Here is a 19,541-nt window from a genome sequence, read left to right as displayed (position 1 = left end):
ATTAACAGTTTGTTGATGCCTTAGACGTTGAGGGCATGACGTACAGGAGTCAGATAAGACAAGTTTCTGGATTTAATTACCTGTGAATTTAATTATCCTATACCAAACAAACCCATAATCTTCATACTTTTGACTTTGCCTTGGAAGGGCAAGGGCTATGTCTGTCTTCTTCAAATTATCATATTCCCAAAAAAAAAAAAAAAAAATTATCATATTCCCAGGACCTAACATGGTCCTGTGGAAAAGCCCCAGTACTTTTTTCTTTTTTTTTTTTTAGCTCCAATACATTTTTAGTGAATAAACAAAGTATCATATATGCCTGTTGTCCATAGTGCCTGATAGAATAATCAAATATAGTAAGTTATCTGGGACCTTTTGATTCATTTCTCTAGCTTTCATTTCTTTTTTATAGTCTCTCAGTTTACCTTTTCCTGTGCCTTTATAGTATAGCTTGCTGAATAAAAGAAAATATGAACAACAAAAAACAAAAACTTGTGGCTTTGTGGATTTTGTAGTATCTTCTAAAGAATCCCAGAGATTTTTGACATCTTTAAAAATGAGGACTTCAAATCCTAATAATACTTTGTATTTTTAAAAATATAAAAAGTACTTAACACTGTTAAAACATTTTACTAACAAAGAGAGTCAGTGGGTCTCATTTGTATGTAGATCAATTCATTTCAATCAGAAGTATTAGGGTTGGGTTATTTGATAAAGTAGATGGATCATTCAAATTTATCATCATATCTCAAGGAAAATGCATAGATGGCACTTTATATTATAGTGAATATATACACAAATTATAGTCTAAAAGCAGAATGGTCTAAGATGTCACTTGACAGTAATGCAAAGAAGGAGATCACAAAGGTTAATTTAAGAAAAAGACTAAGCCATGTAATTTCTCATTACCGCAGGGTAGAGAGATAGGGAGTGAAAAGGAAGATTTGACTTCTCTCATCTTTACTCGCCTTTAAAATGAGAGCAGTGGACCCATGATCTTTCCAGTCCAAATTCTGTTGCTCCATAAAATAGAATGATAAAAGTGATATGTGATGGGAATTTTAGTTTCAATGTTCTTCCCATAGGGTCGGCTCTGTCTTGGTAAGACCCGACCTTAAAAAAATCTATTAAAATAATACGTTTTTAACTAAATGATTTTATTAAATAATTAAATACAAGTGCTTTTTCTAATTCCTCCTTTGGAATCAATTCGTTCAGCCTAGTTTGGAGCAAGAGTCCCCATCAAAACATTTAAGGTGAATTATTAATACCCTAATCAATTCAAACTACAGAAAATGAGTTTTTACATTTAGTAATGCCATAAATATATTCTCCTGTAGTTTTTCTTCTAACATATTTTTTTTTCCCCCTTTGGTTTAGATTTCTGCTTTGGGACAGCCACTCATCTAATTCCTTAAAATAGTTTTATATGTAAAACTTGTAAAGGATCAGAACAATGCCTCCAAGACCATCATCAGGTGAACTGTGGGGCATCCACTTGATGCCCCCAAGAATCCTAGTAGAATGTTTACTACCAAATGGAATGATAGTGACGTTAGAATGCCTCCGTGAGGCTACATTAATAACTATAAAGCATGAATTATTTAAAGAAGCAAGAAAGTACCCTCTCCATCAACTTCTTCAAGATGAATCTTCTTACATTTTCGTAAGTGTTACCCAAGAAGCAGAAAGGGAAGAATTTTTTGATGAAACAAGACGACTTTGTGACCTTCGGCTTTTTCAACCCTTTTTAAAAGTAATTGAGCCAGTAGGCAACCGAGAAGAAAAGATCCTCAATCGAGAAATTGGTATGACAGTTTTTGTCTAAATGGCATTGTTGTCCTATTCTAAAAGCAAATAACTATGAAACTTAACTATTTTCTCATTACTAAAATATTTCTGTCTGAATCTATTAACTTCCTTTTTAACCTTAAATAAATAGATTTTGAAATAAAAACCATTACAAATCAAAAGTATTTTTTGACTACTTGGCCAAGGAACTATTTTTAATAGTATCCTATAAATTTTTCTTTAAGAAAATTTTTATATCCCAGTTTGGTTTTGTTACTCTTTTTAAAAATTACATGGATGTTTGCTTCCTTTCCTCCAAGCTGCGGGAATATATTATGTGTTATATGTTAAAAATATTTGAGTCTTTGTCAACTCTTACTTTATGTATTCATCAGAATTTCTTTAAACCCAGAGAGACTTCTTTATTGTATCTTCCAAATGCGTCAAGTTCCCTATATGTAAGAAACATGTTTGTACTGTATGTTTAAAAGAATGTTATATCCTTTATATAATTTTTTTTAAGGTTTTGCTATTGGCATGCCAGTGTGTGAATTTGATATGGTTAAAGATCCAGAAGTACAGGACTTCCGAAGAAATATTCTGAATGTTTGTAAAGAAGCTGTGGATCTTCGGGATCTCAATTCACCTCATAGTAGAGCAATGTATGTCTATCCTCCAAATGTAGAATCTTCACCAGAACTGCCAAAGCACATATATAATAAGTTAGATAAAGGTAAGAAACTTGTCAATCTACCATAATTGGTCACTATAGTAAAAATTTCTATCTCTTTTTATCTTACCTAGATGAGAAGCTTCTTGAAGATAGGGCCTGTTTATACTGACAAGATATGGCTGAGTGCCAAATATATATGCATATAATAAATATTTATTGATTGAATGAATTGTAAACATACAGTGCTGATCCTGGTGAATTGTGTATCTTACAATAAAACTAAAAAACTTTGAGTTTGAAATTCATTGTTACACAGTTATAACTGATTATCTTTTTACAAATAAAAAATGTAAATAGAAATACTTTATGGTGTGCCTGGGTGGCTCAGTGGGTTAAGCCTCTGCCTTCGGCTCAGGTCATGATCTCAGGGTCCTGGGCCCGTGTCTGGCTCTCTGCTCGGCGGGGAGCCTGCTTCCTCTCTCTCTCTTTCTCTCTCTCTGCCTACTTGTGATCTGTCTGTCACATAAATTAATTTAAAAAAATCTTTAAAAAAAAAAAAAGAAATACTTTATGAAATTTTAGGAAAACTTTGCACATTTTTGTGATATATATACAAAGAAAAATAAATTTCTTAATATTAAATGCAATAATTAAATCTGATGAAGAGTGATAATATATAGACTTTTGACATTTAATATATCGATTTCTAGAATTAAGTGAACATGGAAATTTATATACTCTGGGGAAATGGAAATGTCATTTGTATCAGATAAACATTCTGTATTTTTCAAGATAACAAAGTGAAGTTTTCAATTTGAAGTTTTAGAATAAGTTAGCTTTCACACACTATTAAATATAAAATTCTGTTGGTAGAATGAGTTAAGACATCTTATTACTATTTCACTCTTATTATTCAAAATAGTTTAAAGCAGTATAATGTAAAATCTTCATTTGAAATTCTTTTCTACTTTAGCATACCTTCTAAAATGAAAGTCTCTTTTCATTTTCCACTAACATTGTTTATGAAACTTTTCCTACAGAAAAGTTGAAAGAATTGTACTGTGAACACCTGGACCACTCTACCATAGTTTTAATCTTTCCATTTTCATCACCTTCCGTCCTTCCTCCCAGCTTAATTGATCTTAAAAGGAACACATTTAAAATTTCATATTCTTTCCCTTCTTCCACCATCTGTTCTCTCCTTCTGATTCAGAATTTGCATTAAGTCTCCATGATTCTTTCCCATAGTTGCCAAAAACTCTTCTACTTTAGGTACTGTTGAACCTTTGATACCATCATGAGTCACTCTTCACAGGGGTTGTACTCAGGAAGTATGTGATGCAGTTTAGGATGGAAATTAGCTTGACCTCAGGTATTGTGACCCACTAGTCACAGTTTTGCATGCTTGTCATGAAACATGAGATTTGGGCATGGCTGGACAGCCCTGTCATATTTGAAAGATTTGTGGTTTCTGCCTGATATTTACCTGTACTTAATTAGTTTGATTATAAGTCATTTCTGATTATGGTTAGAATAATGGTAGTACATAGTGCATACTTTTAAAAATTTGTCTCTTGAAAAATGAAATACATATAGTGATTGCATCTAATAATGTTTTCCTGTTATAGGGCAAATAATAGTGGTGATTTGGGTAATAGTTTCTCCAAATAATGACAAGCAGAAGTATACTCTGAAAATCAACCATGACTGTGTGCCGGAACAAGTAATTGCTGAAGCAATCAGGAAAAAAACTAGAAGCATGTTGCTATCATCTGAACAACTCAAACTCTGTGTTTTAGAATATCAGGGCAAGTATATTTTAAAAGTGTGTGGATGTGATGAATACTTCCTTGAGAAATATCCTCTAAGTCAATATAAGGTGAGTAACAAGCTTCAAAAATAATAATATGAAATGTAAAAGTTGGGGACAAGTATCTGTATTTTTAGGACATTTTGAAAATTCATTGATTAGTATTAATGAATAGCTTCATAAGTTTATTTTTAATACTCTATTATTTTGGGCAGCTGGATGGCTCAGTCAGTTAAGCATCTGCTTCAGTTCAGGTCATCATCTTGGGATCCTAGGAGCAAGCCCCACATCAGGCTCCCTGCTCAGTGGGTGCCTGCTTCTCCCTCTCCTTCTGCTTGTGCTTTTTCTCTCTCTCTCACTCTCTCTCAAAGAAATAAAATTTTTTTAAGTTTTAAAATGCTGTATTTAATTTGAGAGAAATGATGAATTTGAGAGAACAGATGCTTTTTTTTCCTTTAGATTTTATATATTGATATTTAGAGTCCGACTATAGATACACGGATAAGCTGATTAACATTGTTCAGATAAAAACAGTGTTTTCATAATGAGTATCCTCTGGTCATTGTTTTTAATTCTTTTTTTTCTTTCCTTTTTTTTGCTTACATGTTTGTTGCTTTTAAAATGAAACACCTTATAAGAAATGGCTTTTTCCCTCCTCTCTTAATCTTTTACAGTACATAAGAAGCTGTATAATGCTTGGGAGGATGCCCAATTTGATGCTGATGGCTAAAGAAAGCCTTTATTCCCAACTGCCAATGGACTGTTTCACAATGCCTTCATATTCCAGACGCATCTCCACAGCTACACCATATATGAATGGAGAAACATCTACAAAATCCCTTTGGGTTATAAATAGTGCACTCAGAATAAAAATCCTTTGTGCAACCTATGTGAATGTAAATATTCGAGACATTGACAAGGTAAAGTCAAGTGTTGATGTTTATTATATAAATTACATAAACTTTTTTACTGAACTATGTATAATAATCTGTTGGCCTGCACTGTTTTCAGATAGCTAGAACACCACTCCTCTCCCTCAGCTGTGCACCATTTACAGTCTTTGTCTGTATGCTAATATCCATAATTCTAATATTCTAATCATTTTAATTTCCATAATCTAAGTTCTTAAAACCATGAGTTTTATAGAATTCATTTGGCAGCAAAACCTGACCTAACCTGAAGCAAGAATTTTTATAGCTTTTATATATCCCATTTAGTGTAAATATGCATATGTTTTGTTGTAGAAATACTAATGTCTTTATAGAGTACTGTTCCAACTGCTAAGAATATGAAGTGATATTTAGTATATGTACCAATTTATTTTTCTATAATATGAAAAACTCTGAATTATATACCTGGCCTAAAGGAATTAATAATATTGGTTCTGTAATAATATTGGTTCTGTAATTTGTGTGTATATAACTCTATGGTCAACTAATCTTCGACAAAGCAGGAAAGAATGTCCAATGGAAAAAAGACAGCCTCTTCAATAAATGTTTGTATATATTTTTATACACATACTCTTTTTTTTCTTTTTTAAGATCTATGTTCGAACAGGTATCTATCATGGAGGAGAACCCTTATGTGATAATGTGAACACTCAAAGAGTACCTTGTTCCAATCCCAGGTAAGGAAGTATATGGATTTGTATTTCCAAAAGCCATGTTAGTATTTAGCAGTATAATCAATAAAAGTAGTAAATTTTTTTGCATCATTAGTTTTATAACAAGTCATTTAAATTACCAGACATTTACACATAGACCATAAGAACTTTTAGTCTAATGAATATCCATCACAGGATCATTTTGTCAGTTCTTCATAAAATTTTATCTGAAGGGTTTTTCTGATTTTCTCTTCCCATTATGTCAAGTAGAGAACAGGATATAGTTGAATTTTGTGCTGATGATTCCCCACATTAGATCCATAAACCTAGTATTTTATTCTTAACCTCCATTTACATTTACATTAAGAAGAAATGAGAGTTGGCAAACAACTTCAGAGCCAGACTACTGTGAGGCACTCACATCACTCAGAAGAGAAGATCTTTAGGATATTTAAATAGTCTTTGGGAACAAATCCATTTCTGAGAGGGAGTTTGGAGGAACATTTTAAATGATTACTGCCTAGAAATGCAATGAAGAAATAAAAGGTAATATAATCCAACAGTTTGCCATCCTGCTACTTGTTTGGCTCTTTATAGAATCATTTGGGAATTAAGAGTCTACCCTGAATATAATAGAAACATTTTAAGAGCACTCAAATTGTTACTAAAGGTTAAAGGTGAATTTTGTAGACTAGCAATAGAGACAACTAGTAAAACCTCCAGAAGTAAACTTTGTAATGAATTTAGACTGAGTTCTAGGAGAATCAAGAAAAAGTTATGGTCTTATAATTAAGTTGCTAGAGATGGCCACCATTCTAGAGCCTAGGTGAAGCTTTTTCTACTAGGAGGAAGTAAAATAGTTCCTTATCCTACCTGAACTATTGTCAGTCAGAAGTACAACATTTAATTAGAAGTTACACTGTGAAACAACTACAGGATCTTTTTAAATTTTTGTTGTAGCAGGAAGAGTTTATTTCCCATCTATACTGCATATATTTCACAGGTTGGGTGGAGTGTCTGTGTGAGGAACAGAAAAACAGTATTTGAGGAAATACTGGACAAAAATTTTCCAAACTTGTTGAAAACTATAAGCATTCTAAGAAGTTCAGCAAGCTCCAGCCAAAGACTCCAAAATAATATTGGGTAGATATATCCTAGTTGTTTCAAGTACTTGAAGTAAACTAGTTTTATAAAAGTAAAAGGTAAATTTTTTTAATAATATGAGATTAAAAGCTCAAAATTTTTGTAAAGTAGCTATTTAGATAGGACTTAAATTTGATTACCTTTTCTTCAAGAATTCTGTAGTTTAGAACTTCAGGCCAGTATCTCTGAAGAGCATAGATGGAAAAATCCTCAACAAAATATTAACAAACTAAATCCAATAATACATTAAAAAAATCATTCACCACAATCAAGTGGGATTTATTCCTGGTTTGGTAGTTACAGATTGGTCAACATGATACCATATATCAGTAAGAGAAAGAATAAAACCACATGATCATTTCAATAGATGCAGAAAAATCCCTTCACAAAGTATGATAAAACTTTAAACACAGTATGTTAATGGGAATATACCTCAACATAATAAAGTTCATCTATTTAAAACCTACAGCTAACAGGGGCGCCTGGATGGCTCAGTGGGTTAAAGCCTCTGCCTTTGGCTCAGGTCATGATCTCACAGTCCTGGGATTGAGCCCCGCATGGGGCTCCCTGCTCGGCAGGGAGCCTGCTTCCCTCTCTCTCTCTCTGCCTCTCTGCCTACTTGTGATCTCTTAAAAAAATAAAATAAAATCTTTATAAAAAAAAAAAAAAACCTACAGCTAACATCATACTCAGTGTTGAAAAATTGGGGTCTTTCTCCTTAAGATCAGGAAAAGGACAAGGATGTCCACTCTTACCACTTTTACTCAGCATAGTACTAGAAAATCCTAGCCACAGCAGTCAGACAAGAAAAAGGAATAAAAGGCATCCAGATTGGTAAGGAAGAAGTGAAACTTGCACTATTTGCAGATGACATGATACACTATATAGAAAATCCTAAAGACTCACTGTTGAAAAAGAAAACCAAAGTTGGAGGCATCACAATTCCAGACCTCAAGCTGTAATCATCAAGACACTATGGTAATGGCACAAAAACAGACACATAGATAAATGGGACAGAATAGAGAACCCAGAAATGGATGCTCAACTCTATGGTCAGCTAATCTTCAACAAAGCAGGAAAGACTATCCAGTGGAAAAAAGACAGCCTCTTCAACAAATGGTATTGGGAAAATTGGACAGCCACATGCAGAAAAATGAAACTGGACCACTTTTTTTACACCATACACAAAAATAAACTCAAAATGGATGAAAGATCTAATGTGAGACAGGAATCCATCAAAATCCTTGAAGAGAATACAGACAGCAACTTCTTGCTAGACACATCTTTAAAGGTAAGGGAAACAGAAGCAAAAATGAGCTATTGGGACTATATTAAAATAAAAAAACTTCTATATGAAAAAGGAAACAATCAACAATAAACTAAAAGACAGCCTAATGAAGGTCAACAAATGACAATAAAGGGTTAGTATCCAAAATATATAAGGAATTTATAAAACTCAACACCCAAACACCAAATAACCCAATTAAAACATGGGCAGAAGACATGAACAGACATCTCCAAAGAAGTCAGACATCCAGGTAGCCAATAGACACATGAAAAGATGGTCAGTATCACTCATCATCAGGGAAATGCAAATCAAAAGTACAAAGAGATCCTACCTCATACCTATCAGAGTGACTAAAATAAAAAACACAAGAAACAACACTGTTGGAGAGTTTGTGGAGAAAAAGGAACACTTGTGCCCTATTGCTGGGAATGTAAACTGGTGCAGTCACTGTGGAAAACAGTAAGGAAGTTCCTCAAAAAATTCAGAAAGGACTACCCTATGAACCAGTAATCCCACTACTAGATTTACCGAAAGACTATGGAAACACTAATTTGAAAAGCTATGTGCCCTCCTGTGTTTATAGCACTATTATTTACAATACCCAAATTATGGAAGCAGCCCAAGTGTTCATTGATGGATGGATGGCTAAAGAACTGTATATACACGCAAACACACAGGAATATTATTCAGCCATTTAAAAAAATCTTGCCATTTGCAGCAACATGAATGAAGCTAGAGAGTATAACACTAAGCAAAATAGTCAGAGAAAGACAAATACCATACCGTATGATTAAATGTGGAATTTAAGAAACAAAACAAATGAGCAAAGTGGGAAGAAAGAGACAAACCAAGAAACAGACTTTTAACTATAGAGAACAAACAGAGGGTTACCAGAGGGGAGGTTATGAGGGGATGGGAAAAACAGGTGATGGGGATTAAGAGTACACTTATGATGACTACTGTATAGAATTGTTGAAGCACTGCATTCTACACCTGAAACTAATATAATAGTGTATACTTAACTATATTGGAATTAAAATTAAAACATTTAATAAAAAAGAATTTTCTAGTTAAAGGGTAAAATTCCTATAGTAATAGTATTAGGATTTAAGTAGATTTTTAACTTTTCTGTATTCACAAAATTAAAATCAAGGATAAAGAATATGAAGTTATTAGAAGGGTAGAAAAGTTGATTTTTTAAAAATTCTTACTGAGATTGATTATTCTAAATCCATATTTCCATATGCTAGATAAAGTAGAAACTTAATGATTTCTTCATAGAGGTTACCAGTCCTCTCCCAAAATCAAAATAAATTTGGTCTATATATATCAAACCATTGCCTAAAAATAAAGAATTTAATTGATATGTGCGTATGCACGTGTCTTTATGGACTTTAGAGGAAGAGAGAAACATGTTTTTGTCAATTAGCATAGTATTGAACAGCTACATTTATGGGACATAGCTCTTTTAGAAAGTGTGTAGGATATTTTTCATTAATTATGAGCAATTCGAAAGACTTATAAGTAATAAAAATGCCTAGGAACATCTAAGTACATGTATCTTTAGTATTTCTTAAATTATTGTGGACTTATCAGATCCAATAGTATTTCTTCTACTTGCATTTATTTCTTTTCCCTTTAGAATTTCTTGGGGCGCCTGGGTGGCTCAGTGGGTTAAAGCCTCTGCCTTCGGCTCAGGTCATGATCCCAGGGTCCTGGGATCGAGCCCCACATCGGGCTCTCTGCTTGGCGGGGAGCCTGCTTCCCCCCCCTCTTTCTCTGCCTGCCTCTCTGCCTACTTGTGATCTCTCTCTGTCAAATAAATAAATAAAATCTTGAAAAAAAAAAAAAGAGTTATCCTTAGAATTTCTTATTACTAACTTCACCCATTTAAACATAAGTCTTCTCTGCATCAAAGGACCATATTTTTTTAATCTTTGTCCATAAGTAGAACTTACTTTACTGATAATGCTTATACCTTAGTATGGCTAATTAAAAATAGAATTTTTACTATTATATTGTTAAGTCATTTTATTTATAATAAAAAAATAGAATTATGAAAAAGTTCTTTGAAGAAATTTTCTAGGTTAATATCTAGAAGTTGAACTTTTACTGTGGACCAGTTACTATTTTCACTTGTGTTACCTGACTAAGCCAGCCATGCACCCCTTTACTTGTGTTATCTCATTTAATCTTCACAACAATCTTAGGAAGTAAGTACTATTATTAGTCTTATTTCACAGATGTGAAAACAAACAAAAGCAAGGGTCACACTTTTTTTTATTTAAATTCAACATGTAGTACATTATTAGTTTTTGATGTAATGTTCAGTGATTCATTAATTGTGTATAACACCCAGTGCTGATCACATCACAAAGGGTCACACGTTTAATAAAATAGTGAACAGGAGTCTACTCAAGGTAGTCTGAGCTGAGTTTATATACTGGTAACTGTTGTTTCAAAACAAGACAAAACAAAGTGTTTTGGGGGCATCTGGGTGGCTCAGTCAGTTAAGCAACTGCCGTCAGCTCAGGTCATGATCTCAGGTCCTGGGATGGAGCTCCACATTGGGATCCCCGGTCATTAAGAAGCCTGCTTCTCTCTCTCCCCCTCTGCCCCTCCCCTGGCTTGTGTTCTCTCGCTCTCTGTCAAATAAATAAATAAAATGTTTTTTTTTTTTAAGTGTTGTTACTTGGCTCTTTACAGATCTGTCCACCAAGTATAGACAATTTCACATATAATATCCAGTAAATTAAAAAGAATTTGTCATAAATATTTGAATATTTTTGTCATCACTTTGTATAGCAACTTTTTATTCTTTATTATGAATGTTAACTGTTACCTCTTGTCAAGTAATTATTCTCAACTTCAAATACTTTCTGCTTTACATATCCTTCATTTTATTTGCATAGTGACTGACTTAACGGGTTCTTCTGAATAAAATTACATCATATGTAAAAGTAAATATAATTGTAATCATAATAGAAAATCTCACTCTTGTTTAGTTTCACTCTTTCAAATGCCTTTTCTATAAGCTAGTTTGTTTTTGTTTTTTTTTTTACTGCAGCATAGCACAAATGTACAAAAGTATATAAATGATAATCATAAAGTTCAGTGAATTATCACAGAGTTAATACCTATATAACTACTATGCTGGTTAAGAAATAGAACATTTACCAGAAATATGACATTGCCCCTTCCATTAACCTTCTCACCTCCCCAAAGGCAACAGCTATGCTGACATCTAACATTATTTTTTAGTTTGAACTGTTTTTGAATTTTATTTAAATGTACTCAAGAAATAGATACTCTCTTATATGTAGCTTCTTTCACTCATGTTTGTAAGATTTCATCCATGTTGCAAGTAACGTGTTTATTTCCATTGCTGTATGGTATTCCATTATATGAATATACTGCAATTTGTTCTACTTTTGGACATTTTGGATTGTTAACACTTGGGGGATATTTGCAAATACTCAACACTAGCAATGTGTGAGATTTCCTGTTACTACACCTCCTTATCCTCCCTTGGTAACATCATTGGTATCATCAGCCTTTATAGTTTTAGCCAATCTCTTATATAGTGATATCTCTATGAGATTTTTTTTTAATTTATTTATTTTTATTTGTTTATTTACAGCATAACAGTGTTCATTGTTTTGGCATCACACCCAGTGCTCCATGCAGTACGTGCCCTCCCTATTACCCACCACCTGGTTCCTCAACCTCCCAACCCCCCCACCCCCCCGCCACCCCTTCATAACCCTCTAGTTGTTTTTCAGAGTCCATGAGATTTTATTTTGTATTTTCTGGTTGACAAATAATATTGGCTACTTTTTTATGTTTATTGGCCATTTGGATATGATCTTGTGAAGTATGTCTATTCCAGTTGATTTCTGACCTCTTTTTATTTGATTTTTTGTTTTCTTGATGATTTGTAGGAGTTGTTTATATGCTCTGGATAAAGCCTTTTTTTTTTTTTGGTAAATTCTTTTTTTCTTTAAAATTTTACATAGGTGGAATGAATGGCTAAATTATGATATATACATTCCTGATCTTCCTCGTGCTGCTCGACTTTGCCTTTCCATTTGTTCTGTTAAAGGCCGAAAGGGTGCTAAAGAGGTAAAGTATTTCAGAAGGAATAATTATTTTTACCTCTAAAAAACTCCTAATTACACTGCTTTGAATTTTTATCAAGAAGTAGATTTTTTCTTTATCTAAAAAAATTAGTCAAATATTTTTAAATTTTTAATAAATAAATGTGTCATAGAAGAATACCTCAGGAGAGCTTCCCGAGTTTATTTACAAGTATGTCCTGAGTTCACATGGACAAAATTTTTTATACATGCAGAGTGACTGACTACCCACAAATATCTGTTACGTGACTACATACCAATATCTGCCTGGCTTGCTTTGGTTCATATTTCCAATTTATAATTAAAGAAAAATTTCTGTTATTTCAAATAGGAAAACAGAAAGTGCTTGTATTTTCAAAAAAAAATTGATATGACTTTATATTATATTATAGCTATATCATTGTAGCAATAGTTACTGAATTCTTTCTGTGAAGGAAAAGTGTTTTGAAATGCATTTTGTAGGGGCACCTGGGTGGCTCAGTCATTAAGCATCTGCATTCGGCCCACGTCATGAGCCCAGGGTCCTGGGATCAAGCCCCACATTGAGCCCCTCATCAGGCTCCCTGCTCGGCAGGAAGCCTGCTTCTACCTCTCCCACTCCCCCTGCTTATGTTCTCTCTCTCTCTGTCAAATAAATAAATAATCTTCTTAAAAATGCATTTTATAATTTAATCCACAGAGTAGTGAATATGTTTCTGTTCATTTTTCGAAGGAACACTGTCCATTGGCCTGGGGAAATATAAACTTGTTTGATTATACAGATACTCTAGTATCTGGAAAAATGGCTCTGAATCTTTGGCCAGTACCTCATGGATTAGAAGATTTGCTGAACCCTATTGGTGTCACTGGGTCAAATCCAAATAAAGTAAGCTTTTTATTACCACAAATTAGAATTTTTTTCCTTTTTTATGACAGTTAAGCACAATATATATGATAACTTTTATTCCATCTCTTAGGAAACACCATGCTTAGAGTTGGAGTTTGACTGGTTCAGCAGTGTGGTAAAGTTCCCAGATATGTCAGTGATTGAAGAGCATGCCAACTGGTCGGTGTCTCGAGAAGCAGGATTTAGTTATTCTCATGCAGGACTGGTAAGGCAGATCACTGAGTTTTCTTAAGTATCAGTCATAATCAGTCGATTTGGGTTTATCCTCTTTGTTTGGAGCAGGGTTCATGGGGTTTAGTTACGCTGTCATAGCTCTTATAGGCTCTGGACAGAGTTGCAATATAATCACATTCTCTGTATGCTAATACTGTTACTGAAGTTCTGTCTCTTCTTAGTTTAGTCAGAGCCCTAGCCTGCCTTCATTTAACAAATATTTATTGAATGCCAAATATATGTTTATATTTATTGTGTCAGAGGTAATAAAGTTTCGACCTAAAGAGACCTCCATTGCATATACAGTCTAATGGTGAAAATAGACATTAAAGTGGTAAAAGAAATGTGTAAGATTATAAATCATGGTAGGTGATATGATAGAAAAAACAGTAGTATCCCAAGAATGACTACAGAGTGTTGGGGTGAAAAGCCAATATGTATTGGGTTCTAGAAAGAACTTTGTACTTCTCTGAGATAGTAACCTGAAAGTTGAAACAAAAGTATGAATATGAGTATGAGTATTCCAAGTTAAGCTTGGAAGCAGAGGAGAACTTTGTTACCACCATACTCCAGGATCCCCTAGAAAAGATTACATATAAAAGGAGGTTTAAGTATGAATCAAGTTGTCTGATCTTGGCCATTAATTTGGAACCACAGTATAAGCGGGTTCAAAGACCATTAACTCTTATTTCTCAAGGGCGAAGCTGTCAGTGCTAAGAGCAGATATTTTTGTTCTTTGTTGTCTCTTTCCCTGGTTTTCAAATTTATCACTTTTTCTTTGGCCTGGTTATACATTATGGCTAGACCAACCAATCAGTATGAGGCCAAGAGGTCCTGAAATAGGCCTACCTGAGTAGTAGCAATGCCTAGGGGCAGTTGGAATCCTGCATTGAGGAACTTTATTAGTTTACAGCTGTGTTCTCAGTAAGGAGTTTACAGACCCTTTTGTAAACTGCTTAGTAATAATCATAACCTTCCTGCCAATATACTTTAAGAGATATGTAGCAGGTATTTAGAGAAGTACAAATTAATTTAAAATTGTTACTGAATTCTTTCAGATACTAAAAGTACAAAGGAATTCTTTTTCTTGAAAAATGTAGCCACTATTTTGTAACTTTGATTTCTTGTGGATAATTCTAACATCAAGTTAAGTGCTTACTGTGTACCAAATGCGATGCCAGTCACTTTTCACGGTTTATCTCATTTAATCTTAAAAGCAATCTCTGTGAGGGTAGTATGTGTATAATTCCTATATTGCCAGTAAGGAAGCAGGCTTAAGGAGTTTAAATAACTTATCCAGTATCACTGTTTAATAAGTATTGAGCTTCTGGAGCACCAGGGTGGCTCAGTGGGTTAAAGCCTCTGCCTTTGGCTCAGGTCATGATCCCAGGGTCCTGGGATCGAGCGGGCATCCGTCTCTCTGCTCAGTGGGGAGCCTGCTTCCCCTTATCTCTCTCTCTCTCTCTCTCTGCCTGCCTTTCTACCTACTTGTGATCTCTGTCTGTCACATAAATAAATAAATAAAATCTTTTAAAAAATATAAGTATTGAGCTTCTAATTCTTAACTATTTTGCTGTACCTGAACAGAAACTCCTTAATTTTGAAATTGGGACTGAAATATTGATGAGCTAAAAATAAATATATAGATAAATAAATAAAATTAAAAATAATAAAATTTTAAAAATTTTTAAAAAGAAATGTTGATGAGCATTCCCATGAATTGTCCATAGTGCTATACCATTAGTTATACCTGTAAACCAAAGGAATTGTGAGAGTCGAGTCACTTTAAGACTCATTTATCTCCTATTTTTATTCATACATTCACTTTATCATCAGAGTCTGTCTCAATTAGCTTTTGAGTTTCTTTTTGAGCGGTCCTAACTCTTAGAGATTATGCTGAGTGAAATAAGTCAAGCAGAGAGAGTCAATTATCATATGGTTTCACTTACTTGTGTAGCATAAGGAATAACACAGAAGACATTGAGAGATGGAGAGGAGAAGTGAGTTGGGGGAAATCAGAGGGGAGACAAACCATGAGAGACTGTGGACTCTGAGAAACAAACTGAGGGTTTTGGAGGGAAGAGGGGTGAGGGTTTGGGTGAGCGTGGTAGTGGGTATTATGGAGGGCACGTATTGCATGGAGCACTGGGTGTAGTACATAAACAATGAATTTTAGAATACTGAAAAAAAAAAACAAATTTAAAAAAAGGATTGATATTTTATGACTTTTTTTTCTTTCTGAGAAGAATTTTTTCTTTAAAGAAAAAAGTTGTTTTTAATAGAATAAAACTGGGTCAGTTTTTCAGTTACTATTGGGTCTATTGAAAACTTCTATAAACCTAAAATAGAAACAACATCAAAGGTCCTGGAGGTAGAGGGAACAAAATTACACTACTTGAGAATCATTACTTCAGACTCTAATGATGATGGTAAAATTGATCATATAGGTAAAACATCAAATAATATCCTAGATGAATTTTCTCGAACTCAAGATATGATGAGTGAACGATATATTTCCAAGAACAAAAAGGAAATACTGTATTCAGTTAGTCATTCAACAGGAATAACTTCATCAAACACTATTTTTTGATGAGAACCTGGACCACACACCTCATCTTTCTTTCCAGTTTTAATGCTGCTATACACCAGAATTTATTTGATACACTTTTTACGTGAATAAACATCACAGGCAGGTGTGTATGCAAAGATGAGTGGAAGGAAGAAAGTGATACAGAAGTACAAAATTGCTTGGATTACTATAAAAGTTCTCAAAACAAAATTACATTTTGGCAGTTGCAGTATAAGAAGAAAAATCAGGCGTGGTGATAAGCTAGAACTTACTAGATATGCATTTGAAGTGTGGAATCACGATCTGTAAGATGTGTATGTTCCAGGCTCATGCATGACAGTTGATGAGCAAGAATTTAATGGCATTCAAAGGATGTTGCCTGTTTTGATTATGAATTTAGTTCTGCTGTGTTTAAATTCTTTTTTTTAATTAATTATTTTTATTAACATATAATGTATTATTTGCCCCAGGGATACAGGTCTTCACACTTCACAGCACTCACCATATCACATCTGTGTTTAAATTCTTAATAAGATGTCAAATAAAGTTGTTTTTCACAATTGTTTTTCACAAAATTTTTTCGTAGTTTATTAAGTTATTTTATATTAAAAATGAAAACAACTAAAAAATAAGCCAATAATATTAAGAGTCGCTTAGACCAAGATGATAAATGCTAATCCTGGTGAATCAAGGGTTAAGTATTTATCTCTTACCTTGAGTATTACAATAGCCTCCTAAATGGTCTTCCTCAGTCTACAAAGCAGCTAAAATAATCGTTATAAAGCATAAATCAGGGGCACCTGGGTGGCTCAGTGGGTTAAAGGGTCGGGATTGAGCCCTGGCATCAGGCTCTCTGCTCAGCAGGGATCCTGCTTCCCCCTCTCTCTTTCTCAGCCTGCTTCTCTGCCTACTTGTGATCTCTGTCTGTCAAATAAAATCTTTAAAAAAAAAAAATCAAATCATGATATTCATCCTTTAAATAGCTTTCACTATTTATTTTATTTTAAAAATAAAATCCAAACCCTTTCATCCTTTAAATAGCTTTCACTATTTATTTTATTTTAAAAATAAAATCCAAACCCTTTACCCTGACTTGCAGATTGTTCTGAACATATTCCTCCCATCACTCTCCCTTTGTCTCCTGGGCTTCAGGCTCACAGGTCTTGTTCCTTTTCCTCCCGAATACCAAACTCATTCTCTTCTTGGGTCACTTTCACTGTTTCCTCCACCTGCAGTAGTCTTTTCCCTGATCTTAGTGTGGGTACTTCTTTCTTATCATTTGGACCACAAATTAAATATTCCCTTCTCAGAGGCCACTTCCAAATACCCAGTGTAAAGTAGCCACTCAGTCATTCTTTGTTATATCACATATACTTATTGCCAGTTTTTTTTATTTGTTCATTTAATTTTTCACTATAATGGGGATCTTGTTAGTGCAGGTTCTTTTACTATTTAAGACCCTCAGCAGGAAGAACAAAACAAGGCACATGGTACATGTTTTAATAAATATTTGTGATGGACATGTGCCAATAATATTTCTTTATATTATTGGATAAATTAATAATATTTAAGTGTTGTTAATAAAATGTTAACACATGTTAATAGAAACCAAGTGGCATGAATACCTTCTTCCATTTTTAGCCATTGGGAATATGTGTAACCCATTCCAAGGGGATGTATACTTGTTTTCATAATATATTAATATACATTCATAATTATTCATTATGCAGTTAATATATCTGTATTTAAAGGGGATAAATATGTTACTTGGACTCTTGGAACTATACCAAAGGTTATGGTGTTTTTATTTTAGTTTCCAAACATTAAACATCCAGTGTTTTAACAAGGGTATTTCTTTTCCTTTTTTCTCTTACTTATTTTTACTTTTTAAATTTGAGAGCCTTGCAGTGATTATAAGGATGTGTTTGAGCAAAGATTATGAAATAATTTACATTTTTATTTTATTATTTTACTATTTCTTATTCCAGAAACATGAGCAGATTAGTTAATAGAATACTAGGAAGGGGCCTTTTCAGGAAGAGAAGTCAGTTACTTACTTCTACCCCCAAGTATCCCAGTCTGGTCTTATCCCTGACTCACTTTGGCAGTTACTGTTCTGTGACTGGTGGTAATGTTAACTAAGATACTGGATTTGTTCCACAAATACTGCCTTAAGCTGATTCTCCCCATCCCTGAAAATAAAGGCTTGTGATGAGAATAACTATATCACAATGATTAATAAGCAGTGTAAAGCTGCTGGCCATTGTCTGTTTTTGTAGCTCACTCATGAATCCAGGGGAAAATATGGCAAAGGAAATCATATAAGATACTACTTTTTTTTGCAGAGTAACAGACTAGCTAGAGACAACGAATTAAGAGAAAACGATAAAGAACAACTCCGAGCAATTTGTACCCGAGATCCTCTATCTGAAATCACTGAGCAAGAGAAAGATTTTCTTTGGAGCCACAGGTAAATGTTAAGATGAATATTCCCTGAAACAACTGATTTTGGCTTATCTTGCGGGTTCTTCAATACCTGTTAAAGTACGTAAAGCATAATTTACATGACTTTTTGTCATAAACAATATTCTTTTTTAAACTGTGGATAAAAATCAGTATTTCTAGAAAATCATGCTGCATTGGTACTAACCTCCCACCTTCAAGCCTTGAAGGCTTTTTTAAAATTCTAAATCCCTGGTATGACTTTTTTAAAGATTTGTTTTGGGGGCTTTTTTAAATGAAATTCAAGATAAAAAAAAAAAATACCTGTAGCTTTAGATCAATTTAGTTGGGATGTAGTTGGTCTAGATATTTCAATTTTTAGGTGTTCCTTCCATTTTTTTCCTTATACTTCCTCAAAGTAATAGTGCAGTGCTTTATTTTCATTTATGAAGAAATTACCCCACTACTTAGGAATTATACAGTGGTTTATTTAAATAAAGCAGTTGCAGTGCCTTTCTATAGAAAGTCCATTGAAACATAAGTTTTGTCCAGTGACTACAGTAGAAGTGGCAAGTCTCCTCATAGGTTTCTGTTGGGTGGGTGGGTAAAAAAGGAGCTATGTAGTATTATGAAATAAATTCATACTTTTTTCCAAAGTATCTGTCTTCCATTTGGATTATTCTTTTGTCTTCCATGACATTGTAACTGTCTAAGTATTATGTGTGCATAAATATGCAATTATAGTGTTAAATGCTGATTTCTTTTGATTTTAAAGTAGGCTAGTAATGGTAAGTTTTCAGAGTGTTTGGAAAGATTACATAGTTAAAAATTTAGATATCTAGGCCTTTTGATTAACATGCAAGAATGTTTTTTGTTTTGTTTTGTCTTTTCCACACAGACACTATTGTGTAACTATCCCTGAAATTCTACCCAAACTGCTTCTGTCTGTTAAATGGAATTCTAGAGATGAAGTAGCTCAGGTAAATG

At 33.6% G+C, this 19,541-nt stretch overlaps 1 protein-coding gene across 1 annotated transcript in view; it reads left to right on the top strand.

The window, feature by feature from the left end:
• PIK3CA (phosphatidylinositol-4,5-bisphosphate 3-kinase catalytic subunit alpha) overlaps window positions 1-19,541 on the top strand; it is an 83,269-nt gene that overhangs the window by 46,658 nt on the left and 17,070 nt on the right. The window contains exons 2-11 of the mRNA XM_046002222.1: window positions 1,381-1,808; window positions 2,315-2,524; window positions 4,093-4,343; window positions 4,949-5,194; window positions 5,816-5,901; window positions 12,325-12,430; window positions 13,157-13,309; window positions 13,401-13,535; window positions 18,458-18,582; window positions 19,453-19,534. Coding sequence (XP_045858178.1) covers window positions 1,457-1,808; window positions 2,315-2,524; window positions 4,093-4,343; window positions 4,949-5,194; window positions 5,816-5,901; window positions 12,325-12,430; window positions 13,157-13,309; window positions 13,401-13,535; window positions 18,458-18,582; window positions 19,453-19,534 — 1,746 coding nt within the window. The 5' untranslated portion in view covers window positions 1,381-1,456. The remainder of the gene's footprint in view (window positions 1-1,380; window positions 1,809-2,314; window positions 2,525-4,092; window positions 4,344-4,948; window positions 5,195-5,815; window positions 5,902-12,324; window positions 12,431-13,156; window positions 13,310-13,400; window positions 13,536-18,457; window positions 18,583-19,452; window positions 19,535-19,541) is intronic.

Source organism: Meles meles, chromosome 4 (genome assembly GCF_922984935.1).
Source record: "Meles meles chromosome 4, mMelMel3.1 paternal haplotype, whole genome shotgun sequence".
Classification (NCBI taxonomy): domain Eukaryota; kingdom Metazoa; phylum Chordata; class Mammalia; order Carnivora; family Mustelidae; genus Meles; species Meles meles.
This window is presented reverse-complemented; position numbering and strand designations above follow the sequence as displayed.